Raw genomic sequence first — 23,278 nt, forward strand, 5'->3', positions numbered from 1 at the left:
CCAGAATAAACTGAGGAAACACTTCACAATTGCAAACTTGCTTGTGATCTTCTGCTATTCTTCTCTCATAGACTCAAATGATCTTTGCTTATTCAATAAACTTCACAAATAAATGGTCAGAGTCCATAAAATCCGAAGGATATTTCGACAGATTGCAATGTCAATACTTGAATGATTATTTATCGCGCATCTCTCGCATTTTGTCTTCGACAAAACGTCTTGTCGTGACCAGACTTTTGGCATTTTATGCACCGATTTGGCTTTCACTGAAAAATCGTTTATATATCTGTAATTAAATCCCTTTGCTTCTCTTCTATGAATTCCATTCAGTTGAGTTCGTCTCTTTAGTCTGAAGCCATTTTGGCTCGAGGCAGCAAATCTGTTCTATGATATCCCGAGTTGCCTCTAGAAATCCCAGATCGACCATAAGTTAAACTCGTCGAGTGCTTATCAATACCCTTTCCATCCCATATCCATAACTTGTCTGTGTTTGTCCTCCGGCGGATTACCTAATAGTGTCAGTGGATCCTCCTCAAGGATAAAAATGTGTATTTGAAATCTCTGGCATTAGGAGCATTTGGTGAAATCGTAAAACATTGGCTTTCTCAATGTTTTCTCTCGGAGCCGACGGAGCGCCAAATCAGCAGCTTCTGCCGCAAACGGTTTTTCAAATTGAATTCCTCTCACTATTTTTGGTCTGGCAAACATTTTAAGAAGTGGGCTTTTCCTCTTCCACACGAATTCCGGTGTGTGGCAAAGAGGCGGAAAAAAAGCGACGAGATGGAGCATATCAAAGAGAAATCATGAACAGAAAATCTTCCTCCCGCCCAAACAAAACAGTCTAATGATATTTTACCTCGGGTGTAAATGATAAAAGCCGCTGATATCTCTTATGTTTTTGAGGTGTGTGTGTGTGTGGGAGATGGAAAAAAGCGCGGATTTGTCGGCTTTCGAGAGACTCTTGTGCCACTGAGAAATGCCGCGACCGGAATTTTTCTTGCGCAAAATTGCGCCGTGTGAAAAGCTCCTTGTCAATTAATCACCATCTCATCGAGGTGGAGCTTTTTTGCAGGCACTTCTCCATCTCTGGAGCTGCGGACGAGTTGTGGAGCGATGATTTTGAATGGGGAGCGAATATATGTGGAGAATGGGCGGCAAAAAGGGAACAAATGGCGGGTCAGAATCCCTTTGTGTATATTGCTCTCTTTGGGTAAATCCCTTGAGAATGAAATTGGTGTGTTTTGTACAGTTTTGAGGTACATGGAGAGAAAGGCAGAGAGTGTGTAAGATGCCTCCCACCATGCCTTTGTTGGCGGCCCCACAAGTGGAGCTACAAGAGCTCTGGGAGCCACGATGAAATGTTCTCACATTATGGGTGCAGAATACCAAACATGCACCTGATGCAAGATAATACAAACCGACGCCGACGTCCGGGAGTGGGAAATATTTTCTAATACCGACTCGTAAATAACCCAATTCTCACATATCTCCATATGCTTTTCGACTGTGCACGGCGGCTGTGGCGCGGTTTTGGGGGAGGGTTTGAAAAACTTTGTCTCCCTTGCCTGCCAACGCGCTGACCCGATCGGGGTGTTTAAAAAATTCCAGCGCAGTGTAAGAAAGTCCTGCAACTTTTCTGCGTTTCTCAGGTTTCCCACCATCTCCTTGATTTCATTAAAACTCCACGAGGAAAAAATTCGGATAACGTGAAGTTAAGTTCTTTTCCACCTTAATTAAGCAAACGCTTAGAAACTTCTTTCCTGTGTCCAAAGTTTTGGGAAATTTTTTATCCAGACTTCATAACTTGAAAGTATTCAATTTTGAATGTTTTTTTTCTTCTAACATTCAAAAGTGAGTAATAAAATTAATATTATAATGAGTCTTTGTTCTAAGATTAAATTTTCTAGCTCTTATCATAAATGTTTGTTCACTTTCTTCAATTCAAAGCTCAACGGCGTTCAATCAACTGACTTGTGTCTTGGCTAAAAACGATTTGTTTAATCAATGGTAATTTTAATCAGAGTAAAGCTGAGGTTTTTAGTTTATCGATGTGAGATTTTTCATGATAAAACAATTGGATGGAAATCTGTATACAAAAAATACACCACATTTGACAAATCCGACGGGAATTTATCGGTCAACACTGGAATAAAAAAAAACCCTTTTCAGATTTGATGTAAAATGCAAAGGTCAATAAAAATATCAAACATATCAAATTGCTGTCAGCTGAATATCCTCTCCCGAAGGATTTTACGCTCGAGTGCATTCAATTCGACGCGAGAATACTGTGGACCATCGCGACTGTCCCACCTTGTATTATATATTTCAGCGCGGCGGAAAATCGGCGCGGGAAATAGATAGCAACGGGAAATGTGTATTTTGTGTGCTCCCATGTGAAATACAGTGTTTTCACCCCGAGAATTTGCATATGCAGTAAAATTTCGGGGCTGCTTTGTAAATATTCACGGTTCTCCTCCATTTTCTCCAGTCGTGCGGTTTTTGCACTCTGTGCAACCCTCTTTCCCCCCGTCAAACTCCATCTCGCCCACTCTTCCGCCCCGATTGAAGGCATACTTACGTGGAGTTCTCCGGCGATGAGAGGCAGCGCGAGTGTCAGAGGACTCGCTATGGCTTTTTGCGGGCGCCCTCGAGGAAAAAAAAATAAAATATCCCCCCGGGGCGGTTGGCGCTTCTTTTTTTGCCAGGAGAGAGCGCGGATGAGGCAATAATCTCGCTGCAAATTCTAAAGGCGTTTGATAGAGTTTCAAAGTGAGGTGCAGGGAAAAAGTGGGCAACAAAGTTACTTCATCGGATGCACGTCCGGTGCAGTGGAGCTGCTCAAAGTCTGCATTTTACGTCGTCGGTTTGGGGGTGAATATATCGGAAAATTGTGGTGCGATTAAGGGCACTTCATTGCCGTGATTAAGGACCGAAAGTCACTCCTTCCACGCCATTGGCATTGTTGCCGAGTGCGGATAAAAATGATGTCTCTCTTGTCTGATATCACTTCCTGAATTTTAAAATCTCTCCCTCTCTCACTCTCAATCCCCCGAAACTACGATGGTGACAAATGTGAAGAATTGTCACATGGGCCGTATCTCTTCAATTTCACCCCCATCAATCTTCCTCAGTTGCGGATCTCGGGCTCTTCGCATTCAATTCCGCAATCTCTGTGCGCGCCTAAACTCCGGCAAGCATGGCAAAATCGATCAGGCCAAATCCGTGTACATCCATCTGCGTTATGACGCTCCCCTGCCGAGCGGCAGGATTTAGCGACTGGAGAAAATTGATCTCAGTTTTCGACTTGGGGATTGGGGGCAAACCACATGGCCACATAATGTTACAACTAACTTCTCACTTTGACCCCATTTCTACTCCGACATTATTATTATCTCCATTCGTCGCCCTATCGTAGACTTCTCACACCGCCCTTTTTTGCCCACCGTCGTCTTCATCTTGTGTGCGCCTCCAGCCCATCATGGGGCAATTTTGTACCCTCGCACTCGATAGTTCGGCTGAATTGGGGCCACTTGCGATGGGCGAGATATTGGGTCAGTCCACAAGTTTGTGAATGCTTTTCACAACCAGTCAAATTACATATGAAAACACCCCCACACTTAGTTCTGTCACAATTCCGAGAGTTACTCCACAATGTATAAAGTTCAAAGGATGGCAGGGAAATTTCCTGTGGCGCTTGGAAAACAACTAACTTTGTGACCATCTCACAATTCGGTATTGTTTTATCAAAAGCTGCGTATTTTCATTAAATTTTGCATCATTTCTGCTGAAATTTTAGCGTCAAGCACAAATGCTGAGTCTCTGGAGCTTTTGTGCTTTTGTTAAAGCATTCAACAGAAGTCAACTGCACGGCAACTTAATGTTATTTCATTCACTGAACTCTTTTGCCCGTTAAATGTATCCTTTTTATTTAATTTTTATCGAATGCACCCCATTAAAGCCCGCCTAATTAGAGAGGTTGGATTTGTACATGAATGAACCGTGACAAATATTGTTACTTCATGTCTTCGTTGCTTTACTATGTCTGCATTTGTCAGAAAATGCAGACATTTCCTTTCACTGTGCATTTCATAATGATATTACACATAAATGTCTCAGCTCCAAGAACATATTTCTGAACCCTTTGTCAAGTCTTTGCTACTGCAATTCGTGTATCGTTTGAGATATTAATCAATCCAAGGGGCATATATTTCGATCTGACATGTACAGCTTTGCGGAAGTGTTAAGAATTTAGAATATTTTTGCTGCAAGAAGCTTTTCTTTCACCAAATTGATGCATTTTCTTAATTATTTTGCCCAGAAAAATCAATTTTATTGCTTTCTAGGCCATTATAACTTATGTAATTGATTAAAAATCTTTAAAACACATTCTTGTAAGCTCAAAAACGTCATTTTAGTCTGAAGAATGTTTCTTTGCTGAGAAACAGTTGAAAGAGTCGAAAAACCAATGGAAAATGCCTTCAAAAGCGATCGAAAGTGTCTGAAATGTTGAAGATTTCTGTACAGATTCTGATGTACTGATTTGAGGCATATTATCTCGCCCTAGAATCAATAGACTGCAACGCAAATGAATCTGTCAAGTCAATTCTATCGCGCATTCCGACTGAGACTTTTAATTGATTTTTCTACAAAGCCTTTAAGTAAATTCCGTCAAATTCTAACTTTCACCATATAAATGCGTATCAATTATAATTTCGAGGCGCTTTGAAAAGTTGTCTGCTCAGAAGCTTCATGGAAAGTCCCGAGGGACTAAATCTGCGCTCAAAGCCTCAGTGAAAATCATCCCACAACTTGTGCGCCCACCCGATAGAGTTAGAAACTCGGTGCGACATCGTCCTGAAAGTTGGAATTAAATCAGACGAGTTATTGCCCTGCAATTTAATGTTGCTGAAAGTGTGGAAAGCGTGGGTGACAGAGGTGTGCGAGTTCCTCTACAAAGGACAGCAAAGGGGGATGCTGAGGAGCGCTACTCCTCCTCCCGCCACGCCGACAGATCCATCCTGGGGATTGCGTTGGAGTCGCAGGCCACGGGGTCGTTGCCGCCGGCTGGCAGGAGGAAGGCGCGGGGCTGGTGGGCTCTCAGGAGGATTCCGTCTGCATTGTCGCACAGCAGCCGCGCCATCGATGACTTCTTCACCTCGGCGAGCTGGCGTGCCGTGAAGGCGCCCGGATTGATGCCGGAATTGTGCTCGTAGAAGTATCGATCGCCGCGGCGGAAGCGTGAGAACTGATCGGCGATGATGTCGGTGAAGGTGGGGCCCAGCAGGGCGTCCACCCGGGCGGCCTCGAGCAGCCCACCCACCCACAGTTCAATGTCATCCGGCGAGGCGTAGGCGCGCCGCAGCCTGGCGGCAATCTCCTCGCCCAAATCCCCAAAATCGCCAATCCGCCTCGAGCCCGTCAACTCCAAGTACTCGTTGTACGTCCTCAGCCCGTGATCTCGAGCACGTTGCAGGTTTATCGCCACCAAATCCAGGCCAAAGGGATTTGTTCCACGGAACATAAACTGACTCAGCTGAAAAGAGAGAATGGAAAAACAAACGTGATGAGGCAGCACTGGCACAGAACAATGGTAATTTCCACCCCAACTCCGCATTCGTGTCGGCAAATTCTCACCCACATTGGAGGAGAGTGCAATAAAACCCACTGCAATGCTAAATCCCATCCATTAATATTTCGTGCATAAACCCAGTGACGCCAAGAAAGCTCCCCACAACTATTGATTAACCTCCAACATATGTATTTGCAAGTATATTTCAACCCCCGAATCCCCAAGCGAAATTTCCACTCATAACGATTGATTGGATTTCCAGGAAACAAAATTCACGCCACGAACAAATATTGCCTTCAAATCCACCTCCCAACAAAGCCCTTAAGAGCCTTTTCCTGGTGAAAACTATGCGGAAACAATTGCTTTTCGACTTATGAATTCAATTTACGGTGGGCGCGAGAGCTTTTGGGAAGAGCGAAATGTTTGGGCAAAACTTCAGATTAACGAGCGAGGCAAACAAAAGTGCAATCATTCTGCAGGAATCGAACAACAACTATATTGTCATTTGCATTTTTTGCAGAATTACAAATTTATAAAAATGTTTTGCAAATGGAATCCTTTAAAATTTCTCCACAATATTGCATGGAATATGAATTAATTACCATGATTCACAGAGGCTTATTGAGCAGAACACTGAGACGAAAGATTTTCTATGTTAAATTATACACAATTGATATTCAAAATGATTTCTAAATATTAGAAAAAGCATAATTTATTATTTTACATTCAATATCCTTGATTTGACAATTGGCTTTTAGTGTGAAGATTTAAAGGATACAAAGATACTCAAATCTCACATAAGTTTAATCAATTAAATTATCCGGTTTGTGACTAGAAACCATAGAAAAGAAACTTCACAGAAGTGAAAATTTTTATACAATGATAATTAAAATTTGTTTGCTAACTTTAACGACTCTTAATTAACTAAATGTCAATATGTGGTATTTTTAAGTAAGCTCTCTGCACATTTGGATGCAGAGAGTAGAGAAATTAAGTGAAATAGATAAAGTAAACCTCGAATTGCATTAACAAACTGCCAAAAGTGCACAAACAAGAAGTGTAATTCTAAAGTTTTAAGTGCAACTGCTCTCTATCGGACTGTATATCTCTTGCTCTTCCCTTTCCTTTCATTTCTTTGGAATAATTACGCAAAGAAAATATTATGTTAATTTAAAAGCGTTTGGCATAACTTAATAAATATTCTAGCTGTTGAACTTTCTGACTATCACTACTCACAGTTGAAAGTTTAACAAACTTCCGTGAAATACGTCAACACTTTTCGCGTTAAAATGCAATTTCACATAAACTTTTGAATATACAAAAGCGTCAACTTTTATAATAATACGACTGAAATTAGCCTCTACTTTGCTGGGGGAAATTGCTTTCAGTGCTGTTTTGGTTGATTTCATGTGCCTAGCAAGTTGTGTGTGTGTGTCTGGCCTCTTGACACAGTAATTTGTCACAGATATTCACAATAAATAATCTCCCGTCCCGTAAAAGCCCCCGTAATGGGAGCTTGTTTATCTTCACCACACCCCAAACCCACCACTTTCGGCTTATTCAAATATAGACTCTGTCTCGTGTGTGGTTGAAAAGAATCACTGTTTGATTCCATTTATTTCACCTTATCTTTAATCACCGCAATTGCCATGGCTTGCAAACCTAAGCAAATATCACTTTCCATACTCTCTACCGTCAAATTGGGGAATTTCTGACGATGATACTGAGAACCAAGGGAGCATGACTGAGTCTGTACACCTCTTGGGCTATTTGGGCTTGTTTTTACTGCACAAAATTAGGATTTGAAGCGATTTCAGAAGAAAGAGAATTTCCTTACAGTGTTGTTTATAAATGCTTATTTAGATCATTTAATCATGAAAAAAATCGACGGGTGAATCAAAAATCATGGAAAGTCAAAATCTCCATTTTTCCGGAGAGGCAAAATTAGAAAATTTGTTGAATTTTACCTTAAAGAATTTCTAATTGTCCAATAAAGTGTAAATATTGCTTTGAATAAGCAAATTGTGAATTTTTCAGTTGTTTTCATTCGTTTTTCATTGAAATTTTGGCTAAAATATTGCAAGTTAATCGATAAATTGAAAACATTAGTTGCCAAGTGTTGATTTTTGACAGTCTTTGAGAATATTTTAAACAAACAATGCTCTTAAAAATTAACTTTCCACATTTTCCGTGTACTTTTTATAGGATTTCAACCAAAGAAAATAAGAATTTTGTCAAATATTATACTCATTCGAAGTCAAAAAAAAACTCAGAGAATATAACTAAATTTAGGAAGTATTTAATGTTGAAGACATGAAAGTTTAGTACAGTCGTGATTTAGATAAATCCAATGATAAATTTTTTTTTCCACTTTTGCTTCATTAGAAATGAGTCTAATTTTTTTTTAGTAATAAAACAAATCAAAGCTTTCTAAAAATAAATTACCAACTGTGCATCCAGTTGGTTTAAAAGCAAGCATTCAATTCACGAGAGAAATATTAAAAACATTTGATCGTGTTCCAATCACTTCCGACCACAATATCTCCCCCTTGTCGGGCGAAACATTCACATACGACATGTCTCTCCAAACCATACCTACTAATTTGCAAAATCCCACTGAATAATTCCCCCACTTTAATGGGATGTTGAAAATGTACAGTCAAATATTCAAGCTCTTCAATTATATTGCTCTCGTTAGGCACTCCTCATGAATACAGACAAGGCACAATTCCTTTCCCTATGAAAAATTCTCTTGATTTCAATTATAATTGCACCTGATTTGAATTTAAACACCTTTTCCCGCTGCCGCACCGATGGCGCGGGGTGGGAATTGAATGGATTCCCGCTCGCTGGGTGGGAAAGTGGGCGCGCGCGCTCGGCAGTGTTACGTATGGCCGAAGGGGTGAGAGTGGAAGAAAGTTGGTGGGAATTTCTGTGAGAATTTGCATAATTGTCAGTGGAAATCGCTCGAAAGCCGGACCCAGAAGGGCTGACAGTGGAAATGTTTGGTGATTATGCAATGAATGCGGCGCGGGAACAAAAGCATCAGCATGTGGAATTGGAAGAATTGAGAGGTCAAAGTGGTGCTGGAAATTGAAAATGATCCCTGTTCGCAAATGGCACTCTTTGCAGCGATTCGCTGGAATTGCTGAAACTTACCCAATTTACTCTTGTAACCAAGGGGGAGATATCATCGTGATTGGAAATGGAGAACAAGTCTTTCCAACACTTTCCAATTTATTCCTTTCACTTCTGTGCACACTCGCATGGATTCTTTTGCATTGATGAAAGTCAATTCTTATCCAGGACTGCGTTTTGGCAAAGCTTCTCACGTTATGTGACAAGTTTAAGATTAAGTAATGCGCCCAAGAACATCAATCAATCATCGTGAAAACAAACATCTAAAAATGTGACGGTAATCAAGATCATCAAAAGGGTTTGTTGTGTCCCATTAACTATACGATTTTGTGAAATATTTCCCCATCAAATCCTTTGACTTCTTGCATTGTTTTACTCAAATAATTGCTTGCAATGCATTTTCTGAATATCAAATTCAGCTTGATAACTTCTTTGGTCTTGTGTTTGATTGTGCAATTGAGTATTTAGAACCAATGTGAGAATTAGGATCATAACAACTTCATCAATGATTCGTGTGCAATTAACCTTCCTAATCTCATTTCCCAGTGTTGAGCTTTGCAAGCTCTGTGCAAAAGCTAGCGTTGCAACTGGTTAATAGCCGGCCATTACCGTCAGTTAGTGGGCATTGTCAAAGGGTCCTTTGTCATGATTTGCCCAGTTCCCGGGCCACTGCGTGATTTATGTAATGGCGAAACACAGAGAGCGCCGCTCATGAGTGAGCCCAATTCCGCAGCGACCCATCCCATAAGAACTCACCCCATTGGTAATGGATGAGTCCACTTCCTGCATCGGCTGCGATGTCATCGTGACGAGGATGTCGTCGTAGAAGGATCTCCGCAGGAGGCGGGCGGGATTGAACATGACGTCGGGAATTTCGATGGTCTCGCTGAATGTGCGAAATACGCCGTCGACGGTGGAGTGACCGAAGCGGAAGGCGGCCGTTATGAATTCACTGGTGACAGCGGCATTCACATCTGCACTGTAATCATCACTGAAGCCCGGGCGCACATTCAAATCGAAGCGCGCCATTGTCTCAGCACCGATAAGTAGTGGCAGATACTCATTGTATGTGACGTGCTGGAGTTGGGCCACCACGATGCGCTTCGCCTCGGCGAAGAGTAAATCATCTGACCAGTGGGGATTGAGCTGTGCCAGCGCGGCGGCCACGCGGTTGTGCTCGCGCGCGTACACTATGTGTAGCGCCGTGACGCTGATGATTTGATTGACGCGCGCGTCGCCGGCCTGGAAGCACGGCGCCCCCGGCAGCACCTGCCCGCACTGGTCCCTATCGTTGCTGAGCGGCAGCAAATCCCTGCCGAAGTCATTCAGCATCCGCAGACGCCCACCTTCAAACACCCGCAGGTCCGCCTCGGTTTGCTCATTCGAGCCGTAAATTGGACTGCCGTCCAGATAGTGTGTCACCCGGTCGATCTGCCTGGCGGAGCCGAGTCGGCAATTTGGTGCAATTGCCGACCGCACGAAATTCATGCAGCCCTGATTGAACTGTGCATAGAACTCATCGTCCGGCGAGATGGGGATGGGCATGCAGGCGAAGTGGCTCTGCGAGGGCGGCAGCGGCCTCGAGCCGTCCTCAGAGCAGCACGAAATCGGCCTGCCGCTCTGACTCGTGACGGACGCCGTCATGGTGACGTCGTGCGAGATGAATTGCCCGAATTGCATCACCAGCAGATTGTACGTGGCGTGCGGCCGATCCACGTCCGGAAACACGAAGCGCGAGATGTCACGTGTGCTGGGCAGCGGCTGGCCGGTGGCGGACACCAGCCGCGGCTCCCAGATGCCGTCCACGTAGGCGGGCGGCAGGAGACGCTCGTGTGGCGTCCCGGCGGCCGCCCAGGACGTCCGGCCGGGCAGAGGATTGTTGCATGTGCCGTCCGACAGGCGATAGCGCCGCGGGCGGCTGGGACACGGCGCATCCTGCGACTCACAGTCGCGCTGCAGAGAAGGTGCCAAGGCGCCATCGAAGTTGTTCAGCTGGAAATCACGCACGGAAATCGCTTCCCTGCGGAGACAAAGTGCAATGTAAACCATCTGTGCTAATAAATGAAGAAACAACATTGACATTTCCTCTGAGTTGCGCAGCTTTAAAAACATCAAGCAACTCCGAGATTATGTGGGAAATATCAAAAGGATCTGCCGCAGAAGGTGCTGAATATTTGATGTGACATTTTGGCTGAAGCTTTGTGGTAGATTTAAGCCAGAACATAATTCTTATTTATTTAAATGTAAGTGAAACTCACGATAGCACAATGCAATTTCATTTTAGCAGATTAACTGAAGGATTAACTCTATGCATTCGGAAGTTTGCACGTTTTCCTGTTCCTCACAATGTTATTGGAAAACTTTTCCAAAAAGCTATATTAATAAACAGCGAACATTAAATATGTATTTGCGAAATAAGATGATGCAAACGTGCAAACACAGACAGATCATTATTTGAACACTTATTGCCTTCGCTTGAACATTATGAATATACGTTAATGCAGAAGTTTATAACTTCTCTCTAAGCATTTGAAGCTTCTTTGCATCAATTTGCAATATTATTAAACATAATTTGTGTAGTAAATGCAGTAAACCACCACAATAGATAGTAAATTAATGTGCAATTTTCTCATTAAGTGAGCAAATTTGTCTATTAAAGTCATTCTGTGTTAATATTACGCAACATATTAACAATTTCCATCAATTAGTGCATCCATTTTATCTATTTCTAGTCCACGATATTCATTCTGACAGCGATATGGCGACGTTCCAATGATTTTTAATCAACAACAAAACTCTATTCATACTATTTTCTGAGATTGCACATGAAGTTTTTTGGAAAAAAATTGCAACTTCAATTTCCACTTGCTTGAAAACTTCAATTGTATTCTTCTGAAGTGCACAGAATTTCCAATTCTCTAAACTTGGCACGAATGCCAAAGTGGAAAATAGAATTAGAAAAGTGGAAAACGGGAAAAACACAAAGAAATGTACATTTTCTCTCACACAAATTTCATTTTCGCCCATCATTTCCTCATATCTCAAAAGACGAATTGCTCTAAATTTCAAGTTCTCTCGCAGACAGAGAAGAAGAAAAAAAAAACTTTGCACTTGCCAGAAAAGTTTATCATATACAAAAAAAAATTTTAATAGAGGACAAGAAACAATTGAATGGGATTTAGTCATGTCGTCAAAGTGAGAGAATGAATCATTTGAGAGAATGGACGAACTTTTCTCCTGCGCCATGGCTTATCAGGGAAAGACAAGGGAAAGTTTCGTTCACCAAAGGCAACTTTTGCTCCTTCATTCTCATCTGAATCTCCTGCGAACTCTCGACTTTTCACTCTCCTGTTGGCACCATTGGAATGGGCCGCAAGTTGAACATGCAACTGTTGAAAGAGAGGCGCTTTTGAACAAGTTTTCGCAACATTTTGCCCCCTCATTTCCTATTTGTCGGCATCAACAGAGTCATTATGGTTATTTGAAAATTAATTACGGACTCCAAACAATTAAGTTCATTTGTAAAATATCCTGCGAATGCATTTCATAAATAATATCCCAGACAATAGCCGCACATTCATATCCTGGCCCAGTGAAATTTATTAATTTCTTATACAAATTGCATGCTCACATATTAATTATCGAAGCATCAATTGTGGAATTGAAAATATGACTGGCCAATGCTCATTTTCACCGTTGAATATATCCAGCTTTTTTTGCAATTTCCTGATAAATTAAGCGTCAACGAAATAATTCATCGTCCAGCATTCAGTTTGACTGCGAAACTCACGAGTTAATCAATAAATATTCCATACATTAATTATTTTGTTATTATTTCACCGAATGGAGCGTTTGTTCATTAATTTCAGCAACTTCTGAACTTGTTGGCGAGTATCGAAAGATTGCAATCTATCTCTTTAGTAAATTTCACGGTAATTTAAAAAGGATTCCTTCCTCTCACTTCCCTCATGGCGAGATATAATTAAGAGATATGCAAATGAACATCCTGAGCATTTAATGAGAAATATTCATGGAAGTTCTCCAAGCCAATTTATATGTGTGCGAGCAATTTTTTTTGCTAGCTTTTAATTTAGAGAACTTGAAAAACTCACACAAACTTCTTAACACTCTCTTTCCCTTGTTCTTCTGCTCTGCTCGCCGCTCCGCAAGGAGACTAATATACATTTGTACATATACTGATGGAGAAAAATATTATTCAGTGTCGTCCTTCGTGGAAAACACCCAGACATAGAGGGAGAGAAAAGCAGAGGAAAAGGGGTGGATAAAGTTGCATTTCCTGAGCCCCAGTTGGAATGGAAATATGTCGAGATTTCTTAAGTCATACGAAGTATTATCTTCTGCACAAGTTCCTCCAGTGCCATTAGCGTGAAAGCACTGTGATTCAATCTTGGGAACACATAATTAAAAAAAAAGGTGAGTGAAGTTTTTTATTTTCCCGCCCAAAAAAAAACACGTTATTAATTTGCGCTGTGAATTTTCCAAACTCATCTCATTTTCTCGGATGAATTTCAGTGAAATTATTTTGATTATTTTTGATTTAATTAAATTCGTACATTCGCTGATCAATAATAATTGAAATACTTTTCAGTCAATTAAAAAATATTTAATTTCATAATATAAAATGCCGCGATGTTTTTCATATTATGAAATTAATTCAATTAAATTAATTTTTTAAATTCTCCAAACAACATGGCAAACATATTCATCAGTAAATAATATTATGGACGCAATATTTCAGTCAAAATCGTTAAATTGCCCGTAAATATCTTTTGAAAAATCGGAAAATCCAGATTACAGATACGATTGAAAAGCAGCAAAACTTGTTACGAATTTTGAGTGTTATTTATAATTTTATGCTTTAGAATTCTATTGAATTTCTGTGTCCTCTTCACTTTTACAGTGTAATTCACAAGTATACTCATAAACATGATTATTTCCAATGAGTGGAAAGCCGCAATATATGTTGTTTGATTCAATTTGATTTTGGTTTGTGACCATATTTTGGCTAAAGCACCATTGTTATTGGCAATGCAAATGCGATAATATTTGTAACGAAGTAATAAAATTGTTTGAATTCACTAGAAATGCAGTCTTTTAACATAAAAATGTTCATCAATTATTCTACGAAAAGCAATAAATATAAATAGTTGTTTATTAATTAAAATTGCGCCATTAAAGCTCTATTTGTTTGCTCTTTGAATGGAATTCACAGCAAATACATCACGATGCTTCATGAATGTTTAATTTGAAAAATATCTATGCTTTGCTGGAGTTCTAGAAGATGTCAAATAAATTTTTAAGTAGCATTGTATGTGAAACTAAACTTTTAATCTCAATATAGGAAAACATTGGCAAGATGAGAGCTGACTTTATAGTTCCACTGTCAGAGTTTATATTGAATTATATTTCACGTACGTTTTATACACAGTTTCGACAACATAAAAGCAATTAAAACAACTCGAAACTAACAGAGTTGATTGTTCTGGGGAATTGGAAAAATCAATTTTATCTCGAGAGTAGCATAAAGCACTTCAGTGTGAGATATTTAGCCCAATAAATTTGGCCTCAGCTCGTAAATTTTCTAACTAAGCTTTCGGAATCTGTTCAATATCGAGGCAAAAATGCATGTGATAGATTTGTTGAAATATTTTATCATCATTTTCAGCCAAACTGTGGACAATTTAAAGGCAAAAAAATCTCTCTTTGAGCACAAAATTTGCTTTCGCCACGATAAAATGACATTTTGTCACGTCAATAATTGCATTTTCATTTTTTATTTCAAATAATGATCGCCGATTTGCCGACCATGTCACAACATTGTCCATCAGCATCGAGGAAAAACGAGTGAAATTCAGTTCACAACATGGAAATTGGTTATTCCTGAAAGGCATCACTCACAAAAGCAACGAATTTCATTATCGCCAAATCAATTTTGCCGTCATCGCTTGCGGTGTGCTAAATTCACCTTCGCCTGGGAGATATTTGACTCCCGCCAGCAAAATATATTCATTTGTGTATTTTGTGAAATTGAATTTAGCTAATTCAAACTCCCTTTTCCATCCATTCCCGGACCATTTCCTACCGACACTTTAGCGACAATTTATTCGGAATACAAATTGATGAAAATATGGGGTACAACTCAATATTTACGTCTATTAAACAATTCATAAACTTTTCTTGTGCCATTTTGCCATTGTGAAATGCTACATTGCGAAATGGTTGTGCAAATTTCATTCTCATAATTGCAAAGTTTTAATTTTTCACTTGTCTAGCCAAGAGCAAGATATTCAGAGCAACAGCAAAAACACACACACACAAATCTACTATCCGAAATATCTATAAGCACATAAATAGATATATATATATATATTTGGGCACGGAAAGGATAATGAAAGAGGACTTATTCTGTGTTGTGTTTTAATCTTTTGCCATCTCCGCCGCTTCGCGTCGGCTGAAAGGATATTTTTCGATTAAAACCATGAGATTTCTTCGCAGATGTTGAGTTTTCTCATTCCAGAAAAGTGAGCTTTAGGCTCGGATTTGAGGCATTATTTTATATCTGACCTACTCCCGTGACGCTCTGTGTGAGAGGCTATAAATTTCTCTGGCTCCTTTGACAAATTTATTGTGCCAATTCAACTCCCAAAGAGCGCCTTATGCAAGTCCGGAATTTGTGTGGTGATATAAATCAGGAGGAGAAATTAAGCAATTATCCACCAATTTTCTAATCATTAACTGAAAGCAAGGGATAGAAATGGCAACTCAAGGGTGTACAGCGCAGTAATAAAACGCAATTTTAATAGACATTTGACTTACAGTAGGAAAAATCTCAGGTAATTATTGGGAAATGCAAGAATCTGTGCTTTTTCATCTCACAATAATATGACGATGAAGTTGAATAGAGCTTTGATTGACAAATATTAGCAAATTCCTTTGAAGATTAGTTAAATTTTGAAGCAATGATTGAAAATATTTTGTTTTTCACTAGAAATTTATTGCCTTACAAGTGTTTTTTAATTACCACGACTTAACATCTCTTCAGTTCTGTGATGTGATAAAAACGAGCCCGTTTGATTGACTCCTAAAGCTTTTGAAAAGCTCTAAATGCACAAATAATTCTTCCACTGTGTTTCGTATAATAACTTAATGCTCCGCAATTAAATATGATTTTTGGTCAAATGGCAATGTTGAGTTCAAATCCCCAAAACTCATATAATGAATTCTGAATTGGCATTCTGGTTGAAATAGAAAATTATGCTCCACATATTAATATGCCAAACACACATATTAAGTGCGCACATATTCAATTTAATCATTTGACATAATAAATAATTACCTTTTCATCACCCAATAAATTAATTCGTGCAAGCAGCTCTGAAAGTGGTTTTGCGGATGAGAAAAATCCGCAAAACCACGCCAATTAAATAATATTAATATTTATTCAATATACACTCAAAATATCCAAATATTCTGGGTTTTGGTAAATATATAAATTATTGCACAAGTCAAACAGCGCGAAGCCATCATTATTAATCATTGTTATGCGGAAAGTGTGTGTGTAGTGAATATTTTGGACAGTTCGTGAGTGTTCTTCAGCTTGTTTGTTATTAAATGTTCAGTCAATATATATATTTCCCCCGACAATAGCTCTCTTCGAAATCCCTCGAAATGGCTTGAAAAGTTGCTCGTCGTTGGCAATAAATAATGCCTCGGGGCAAAAATGTGCAGCGTACAGAAAAAATGGGCAATAAAACTCATTCTGATAACTGTTTCCCAAATTCAGAGCAGGATTCGCAATGCTGCTTCACTGATAAAGAGCGCCACAATCATCAAGTCGGAGATAATATGGTGAGAAGTAGAAGTTTTAGGAAGTGCAAATGCGTCAATTTATGCAATATTTGATTTTCTCTTGATTATTTAACTCCAAGAAATTAATTATTATCCAAGTCTCTATTTTGACAAATTCTTTTGGTTATGTGGCTGATTTAAGTCTGAAGAACATTTGAAAGAAGAAATTCTGGCGCCTAAAATGAAAGTATTTTCACTTTATTAGTAGAATTGTGTATTTTTACTCAATAAAAGTCGAGATTGCGGAAGTTGGAGTATTAAAAACATTGCTAAAGTCAAACATAAACTCAATTTCTTACTAAATAATAGCGATTTTGAGTTAGAAAGATTCTAGTGAATATATCTGAAGAATATTTAATACAAAATTTTAAAGAAGAAATTCCTTCAGACAGTTTGAAAATCAGAATTATGAAATTGATAGTTAGATTTTGGTTAAATTTTAGTCAAATTTCAGTCATATAAACAATGAAATTGCGAAAGCGTCAATCCTACCTTTCTCTGAACATTCTGCTCGCGATCACTTCCTGCATCGCCCGGTTCGTCATGGCGTTCACGCGCTTCCGGTCGCGCTGGTTGGTCTGGAAGAGGGAATTGTGGGCGAACTCGGGATTGCCGGGCTCAATCTTGTGCGACCTGGCCAGCATCGCCGTCTGCTGCATGCCCACGAGTTGGCTCTTCGCCTCGCGGATCAGCTCCGAGAGGCTCACGGAGCGCGCCTTGTGGTGGTGCAAATGGTGATGCGCCTGGCTTTTTTGCCCTGCAAAGCGCCACAATTAGTCCTCATGCATCCTTCATGCACCTCAGCCACTCACCTGTGTGATTCTGTCCGGTGGTGCAGCACAATCCGTGGCCACTTCCGCTGGCCAGTTCGCAGGGCCGCGGCTTCTCGGCCGCCGGCAGGTTCACGTGCGCCGGACACTGGATGGGCGGAACGCATCGCACGTTGTGCGGACAAGGGTCGTACTTCACCAGCAGACCCGACTTCTTCACAGCTGCGCCGGAGAAAAGCAGAGTGTTTTTTTGTTCTCATTAAGGGGGTTGAAGCTTTAATTGTTCGGGGGTGGAAAATCTCAGTGGTGAGATGAAAGGAAATCACTTTGAAGCGGAGAATTGGGGAAAAGTCAGTCTTTTCAGCTCCCCGAAATTCACTTTAATCAAAGCGGTCAAAGCATTGGAGCAAAATCGAGCCTTCTTTCTCCGAAGCCGATGGTTTTTGTGCCAAATAATTGTCAATTTATCCCTCTTTTCGAGCATGTGGTGTCGAAAGTATGGCGATAAAGTGTACTTACGGAAGTTTGGAACTGGTGTAAAACCGGCCTTTTTATTGCTCAATTGATTCTCCTCGGCTGACGAACGGGACAACTTGAAGGAATTCACGCCATGGACAAGTAAAATGGATAAAATGGCACAAAACAGTGATAAATTTCGCCGCCTCATTGTCCTTTTGATTGGGAATTTAACGATTCCTCACTGACTGACTTCCTTCCGCGCGCGCTTTTCCCCGGGGGAAAAAAAATAGAAAGGAGAACAATTGGACACTTGCAATGAGGTGGAAATTCACAAAGGCAGGATTTTCGCACGCTTTTTAGTGGTCACACACTGGCACGGAAGTGAAACAGTCCGCCGGCCGTTGTGGCCTTTATATATGAAAGATAACGGGGTTTTGCGCCGCACGAAAAGTCTCCACACTTGGCCATGTGCTGGCGCAGAGGTGGCGCTGCGCGCGTGTTCACCACTCGAGCGCCATAAATCGATGAATTGCCCACCTTGGAGGCTACACCACACCTTCGATTCGCTCAGTGACAGTTGGAGATTCATTTGCGTTGGTTGGTGGTTGAGTGCAGCTCTTGTTTTTCCGTGAAAAACCCGTGGAAATGCTGCGTGGAAAGTTGTGAGGTGTGCGACAAAGTGCAGCGGCGAGAGCCTGTGTGACATTACAGCAGCAATAATTGGATTATGTGGTGTGCAAGTGTGGCAAAATCGCAGTGAAAAGTGGATGTTTGATTGAGAAGGAATTTCTGTGGTGTCCATATACAAAACACACACACACACACACACACTCGGGCACAGATGGATTAAGCCGCGCTCGCATTAAGCCCAGAGCAGAGCGGCGACTTGATTCACCTCCGCGGACATTTGTATGGGTGAGTGAGAAGAGAGAAGTTGGATAAATAACTGGATTTACGTCGTCTTTCCTTGTCCTCACCTCTTGTTTGGCCACCAACACAGGCGCGCGCGCGCGCGGATCGCCAGCGACTTGAGATCGCAGTGTGTTGCGTGTTTTTGGAAGAGCGCGCAATGGCGAAGGCATTTGTACACATTTTTCTTTCAGGTTTCCCCGCCGCGCGCCCCGCGCGACCCTCTCTGCCCCTAGAAGCAACACCTTGTGTCGTCATCAGACACACTCAACGTGCAGAGACAGAGACAGAGAGATAAAGGCTCTGCGGAAAAGAACGTTACATTTGGCTTCTTTTTTGCCGCACAGCGTTTTTGGATTTCGGCCGAGAAGATGATGATGAGTTTAAAGGCCAAACAATTCCGTCACTCTACGCAATTTTCACCCAACATCGCGCTCTTGCCTTCGTTCGTCGCTCGTGTCGATTCTCGCTATCAGTGAACAGTGTTTTTGCCATTATTGCTGGAGAGATAAGACACTGTGATTTGGGTGCTTCGGCAAATTGTCTCAACTAATTGCTGGTGTTCGAAATTCGCTTCCTCAAATTGCCTTTGAAAGACTGTGCAAGAAATTGGAAATTTTCGCACACCTGAGGCTCTTGGCAAAGTGTAGGTTTTGGGGCTTTTAGGGTTAAGGACAGTTGTTATTGATGCAGACATTGGTTTTTTGTAAACTCTTTATTTCAAGATGGAAGTCTTAAGTAAATTGGCAGACTTTCAGTTTAAGCTGAGAGACGACTAAGTTCGTTAGGTTTAGCCAATGTGTGTAAAGGGCTTTACAGACTGAGTTTAACACTTATTTTCAGTTACAAAAGTTCATTTTTAGTAGGTTTTCAGAATCGTATTTTTATTGCTATGAATAAATATTCTGAATAAGTAAATTATCAGGTTAATTCGGGGAAAAAGTCGGCTAAAATTGAATAGATTTAGCCCGAAATCAGCACTTGAAGTGTCGCAAGTTCGAGTCTTGCTACAGACGACATTTTCACGTTAATTTTCTATTTGTCTACGATTCTCGGTTGATGAGGAATGCATTATCAATAGAAAAAATTCATTGAGTTTGCTATTGCGAGCTTTATCTCGATGAGAAGCTTAAGTATTCTTTGACGAAAGCCATTATACAGATAAACAACCACAATAAAACGATCTTCACATTACTCTACTTTTCGCATATATTCGTGTATTCCAAAGGAAGTTAACAAGTGTCACGTTTGAGTGATAAGTAAAACTCGATCCAAGAAATTCTGCACTCACTTTTCACGTCATTCTCTCGCACGGAACACACTCACATCTTAATTATCTCCGGAGTAAAAGCGAAAAAAGAGTGCCAAAGTGACCCCATTCAATATGGATGAGGTTGTGATAATTGAATTTGCCACAAGAAAAAGGCCGCGCACTTTCTTCACATCCCCATTCTTCCTTACCCCCAAATCCGCCAATGCATGCATTGTGGCTGACGACAAATTGGTTAATTTCATTGTTGGATTGTTGAATGTTCATTGAGTTGTACGATATACTGTGTGTGAATTTGACCACATGAGAGGTTTTCTCTTTTATTTATTGTGTGTGCGGCGCGCCGGGGAAAAGAGTTTTGCAAATTGCGAAATTCCAGCTCTGAAAAAGTGACTCATTCATTCATTTTTCTCCATTATTCACCTATTAGATACCATTCCGAATTGCTTCTCTGTGCTCAAACACGCGACAACTGTGCATAGTAATACGGTGTCTTGCGATCTTTATGGCTGGGTGTATTTTTTTTTAATGATATACAAAAGGTAAAGAAAACACGGCTTTAAATCACATTTTGTGCAATTATACACTTGCAAAATGTCCAGCTTCCCAAGATCCGGTTATGAGAGTGAATTGAGTGAGGAAATAGGCTCTTAATATGATAACCCGTGCAGTTTGTGAGCGAATGAAATGCGCATTTCAGCGTCTGAGAAGGGTTTCTGTTTATATGTACCTTAAGAGTGGAGGGAAATAATTCCCATGCTCCACTTTGGCCGGTCAACTGACAGCAATCTTCACTCGATATTTCCAATGAATTGGTAAACACTGATAAAGACCACATTCTCTGACTATCGGGCATTGCAGTGGAATGTTGGAACACTCTTCTGTGCACAAACCATTGAGGGATCATGTGAAAAGCAGAAAAAATCAATTTGGACCAAATGTGGGTTAATTCTGAATTGATTTCTCTGTAGAAGGTTAATGATCTGAATCGATGAACAATCTCTCGAGATCCATTCTAAATTTACTGAAACATCGCACATTAATTTCCTCTCTTTCGGTCGAGGAAAAGCACTTCAATCGATATGATTGACCAAATGTGGCGCAGGATTTGCTATTCCCAGAAATATGATTTGATTTCCCTTTTGGCGTCGAAAACACGTCCCAATGCGAGATGCTCTCGCCTAAATATATGAATCAATTGAACGAAATTTGAACCGTGCATAATTTAAAGCGGGTGAATTCAAATTTGAAGCATTTCTCTTCGTCATTTTTTTTAGCGTATTTATGTTTTTCTTCCGTCTCACATCGATTTTATTCGCTTCACTTGAGTGTGTTTCCGTTCCAAATTATAAAACGCCCTCTCGCAGTTCCTCTCCGGCACATTTTTACCGCGCCTCAATAACTATCTCACAATGTCTCTCGGTTTAACGCTACTGCCGCTGAGGGAATTGCTGCGGACCATCCATTGGATTTTCCATGATGTTTTTAGTCAGAATCTCAGGTTTGGGAGATTTTCGTAAACTAGGTTAGACTAAATTCAGTTTAGAGTTAAATGAACTTCTTAACTCTGAAATTCAACAGCATTTGAATCAACAAGATCGATCATACCTTTTAGGACTTGAAGTCACTGGCAAAGAGAGACTTAGCGAGGCTTAAAGTATATCAATTGGTATTGTTTTTAAGACGAAACGAGGCCACACTTTAGGCGAAACCCCTTCAGGGCTTGGCCCTCATTTTAGCACTTCATCGTGTGCCACAGTGAGTGTGAAGTTGTCAATATAATTTCTCTTAAAGTAGCGCCTGAAGTTGTAACATGAGAAGAGTTTTGACTGGGGGAGAGAAAACTGTCGAATGTGAAGAAATGACAGTGGAATTCCGTTATGGACGTCTCTTTATCTCTTCCACCTTCCTCAAATGCGCCATGGTGAATTTCTCGAAAAGACAACAAACTGATGAGATACGCTGAAAACTATCACTTTGCCACATTCTTATCTCCTCTCTCTCTCTCGCTCTCTCTGCCTCTCGGTCATTTCTCTGGGGCTTCGCAGACACGCAAAGTCGTCAAGGTGGCTTCGTGAGAGACGCGCGCTTTTCATATTTGAGCTCGTTTTGTGTATAGTTGGAAAGAGCGATGTGTGATTATGGTTGAGAAATGCGTGCGTGTTGTGCAACATATCTTTTCCTTCGGTGTCTCTTTCCCTCTGCTGATAGTGAATACCTTTCTTACCTGGAGGATTATGGTGTGAGGTACCTGTTTGTGCGTCTAGAAGTTGTATATAGAGAGAAATGTTGCAAGTTTCCTTGGGATTATTTTCACTGCCTCTGGGCTCTTATTGATGTTCATCTTGCTCTCTTGCCGCTCTGACTACGATAAAATACTGAAAGCGACAAGATTGTTTGACCCAAAACTATTCTATATGTTGAATACTATTTGCTTCTTGCCTTGGCCAGACAACTCTATGTTATATTCTCGATGTCTACACAAAGTCTCTATATATCTCTGCTCCAGAAAGCCTAAAAGCCGATTTTCACTATTCAGCCGAGATTTATGAGAAATTCTTCCCAAGGAATCTCACAGTGGATTGTAGTGGAAAGTACATGGCAAATGGGATAAATCCTTGTAATGCGAGCGTTGCCATTTCGTGTGATATTGTGTGGAAAATGATACAAATGTGACAACCTGTTGCATTGGCCACATTCGTTGAATTCCATTGGCTCTGAGGCACTCTTGAAGGCAACTTGGGAATTTTTGCATGAAATTATCGATGGAGACGATGAGGTGTTGTGCAAGAGATATTTTTCATTATTGCTGAGTTATGCATCTGGTGATGCCGTGGAAATGCAGTTCAAGATTGATGCATTGTGAACATCGTGTGGGATTCATTATTTGCAGAATGTGTGGTGGAATCGGTGCTATTTTCAATTCATATGCTCTTGAGGGCTTAGAATTTATTTAGTGCATGAAAAAGAGGCATTTATGTATTGGCTGAGCAAGGAGAATGTCAATTTCACACTGCATTAACTTAACTATTGGATATACAGGAGTTTTGATACAGCTGATAAGACTTTGTCTAAAACCGAAAGTGATTTCTTTTTTTTGGGAGAAAGGCAGCAAAAGCGTAAAATATTAAATTTTAATTTATTGCCCATAAAAATGCCATGGGTCAATATTCAATTTGTCGCCGATTGAGCAAGCGTTAAGAAAGACACCCATTCAATGTGGTGTTTCTAATCTACAAAATGTTGTGTTTTTGTGTAAGCTGAAGAATGGGCTTTTCACCGAATTCGGTGAAT

At 40.6% G+C, this 23,278-nt stretch overlaps 2 protein-coding genes across 5 annotated transcripts in view; one reads left to right on the forward strand and one right to left on the reverse strand.

Annotated features, from left to right (window-relative positions):
- Positions 1–4,881: 4,881 nt before the first annotated feature.
- Positions 4,882–18,209, reverse strand: LOC132260145 (chorion peroxidase). The gene is made up of 5 exons (XM_059758095.1): positions 17,866–18,209; positions 17,389–17,568; positions 17,069–17,333; positions 9,464–10,727; positions 4,882–5,533 (listed from the first exon to the last, which is right to left on the reverse strand). Exons 1-5 carry the CDS (start codon positions 18,011–18,013, stop codon positions 4,985–4,987), a joined length of 2,406 nt encoding a protein of 801 aa, XP_059614078.1. The 5' UTR covers positions 18,014–18,209; the 3' UTR covers positions 4,882–4,984.
- Positions 18,210–18,379: 170 nt separating this feature from the next.
- Positions 18,380–23,278, forward strand: part of LOC132260259 (afadin) — a 32,036-nt gene continuing 27,137 nt past the window's right edge. For all 4 annotated transcript variants that reach the window (XM_059758262.1, XM_059758265.1, XM_059758263.1 and 1 more), the window contains exon 1: positions 18,380–18,720. The gene's annotated coding sequence lies outside the window, so the exon portion shown is untranslated. The remainder of the gene's footprint in view (positions 18,721–23,278) is intronic.

This window comes from Phlebotomus argentipes, unplaced genomic scaffold (assembly GCF_947086385.1).
Source record: "Phlebotomus argentipes unplaced genomic scaffold, Phlebotomus argentipes genome assembly scaffold_18, whole genome shotgun sequence".
NCBI classification, from domain to species: domain Eukaryota; kingdom Metazoa; phylum Arthropoda; class Insecta; order Diptera; family Psychodidae; genus Phlebotomus; species Phlebotomus argentipes.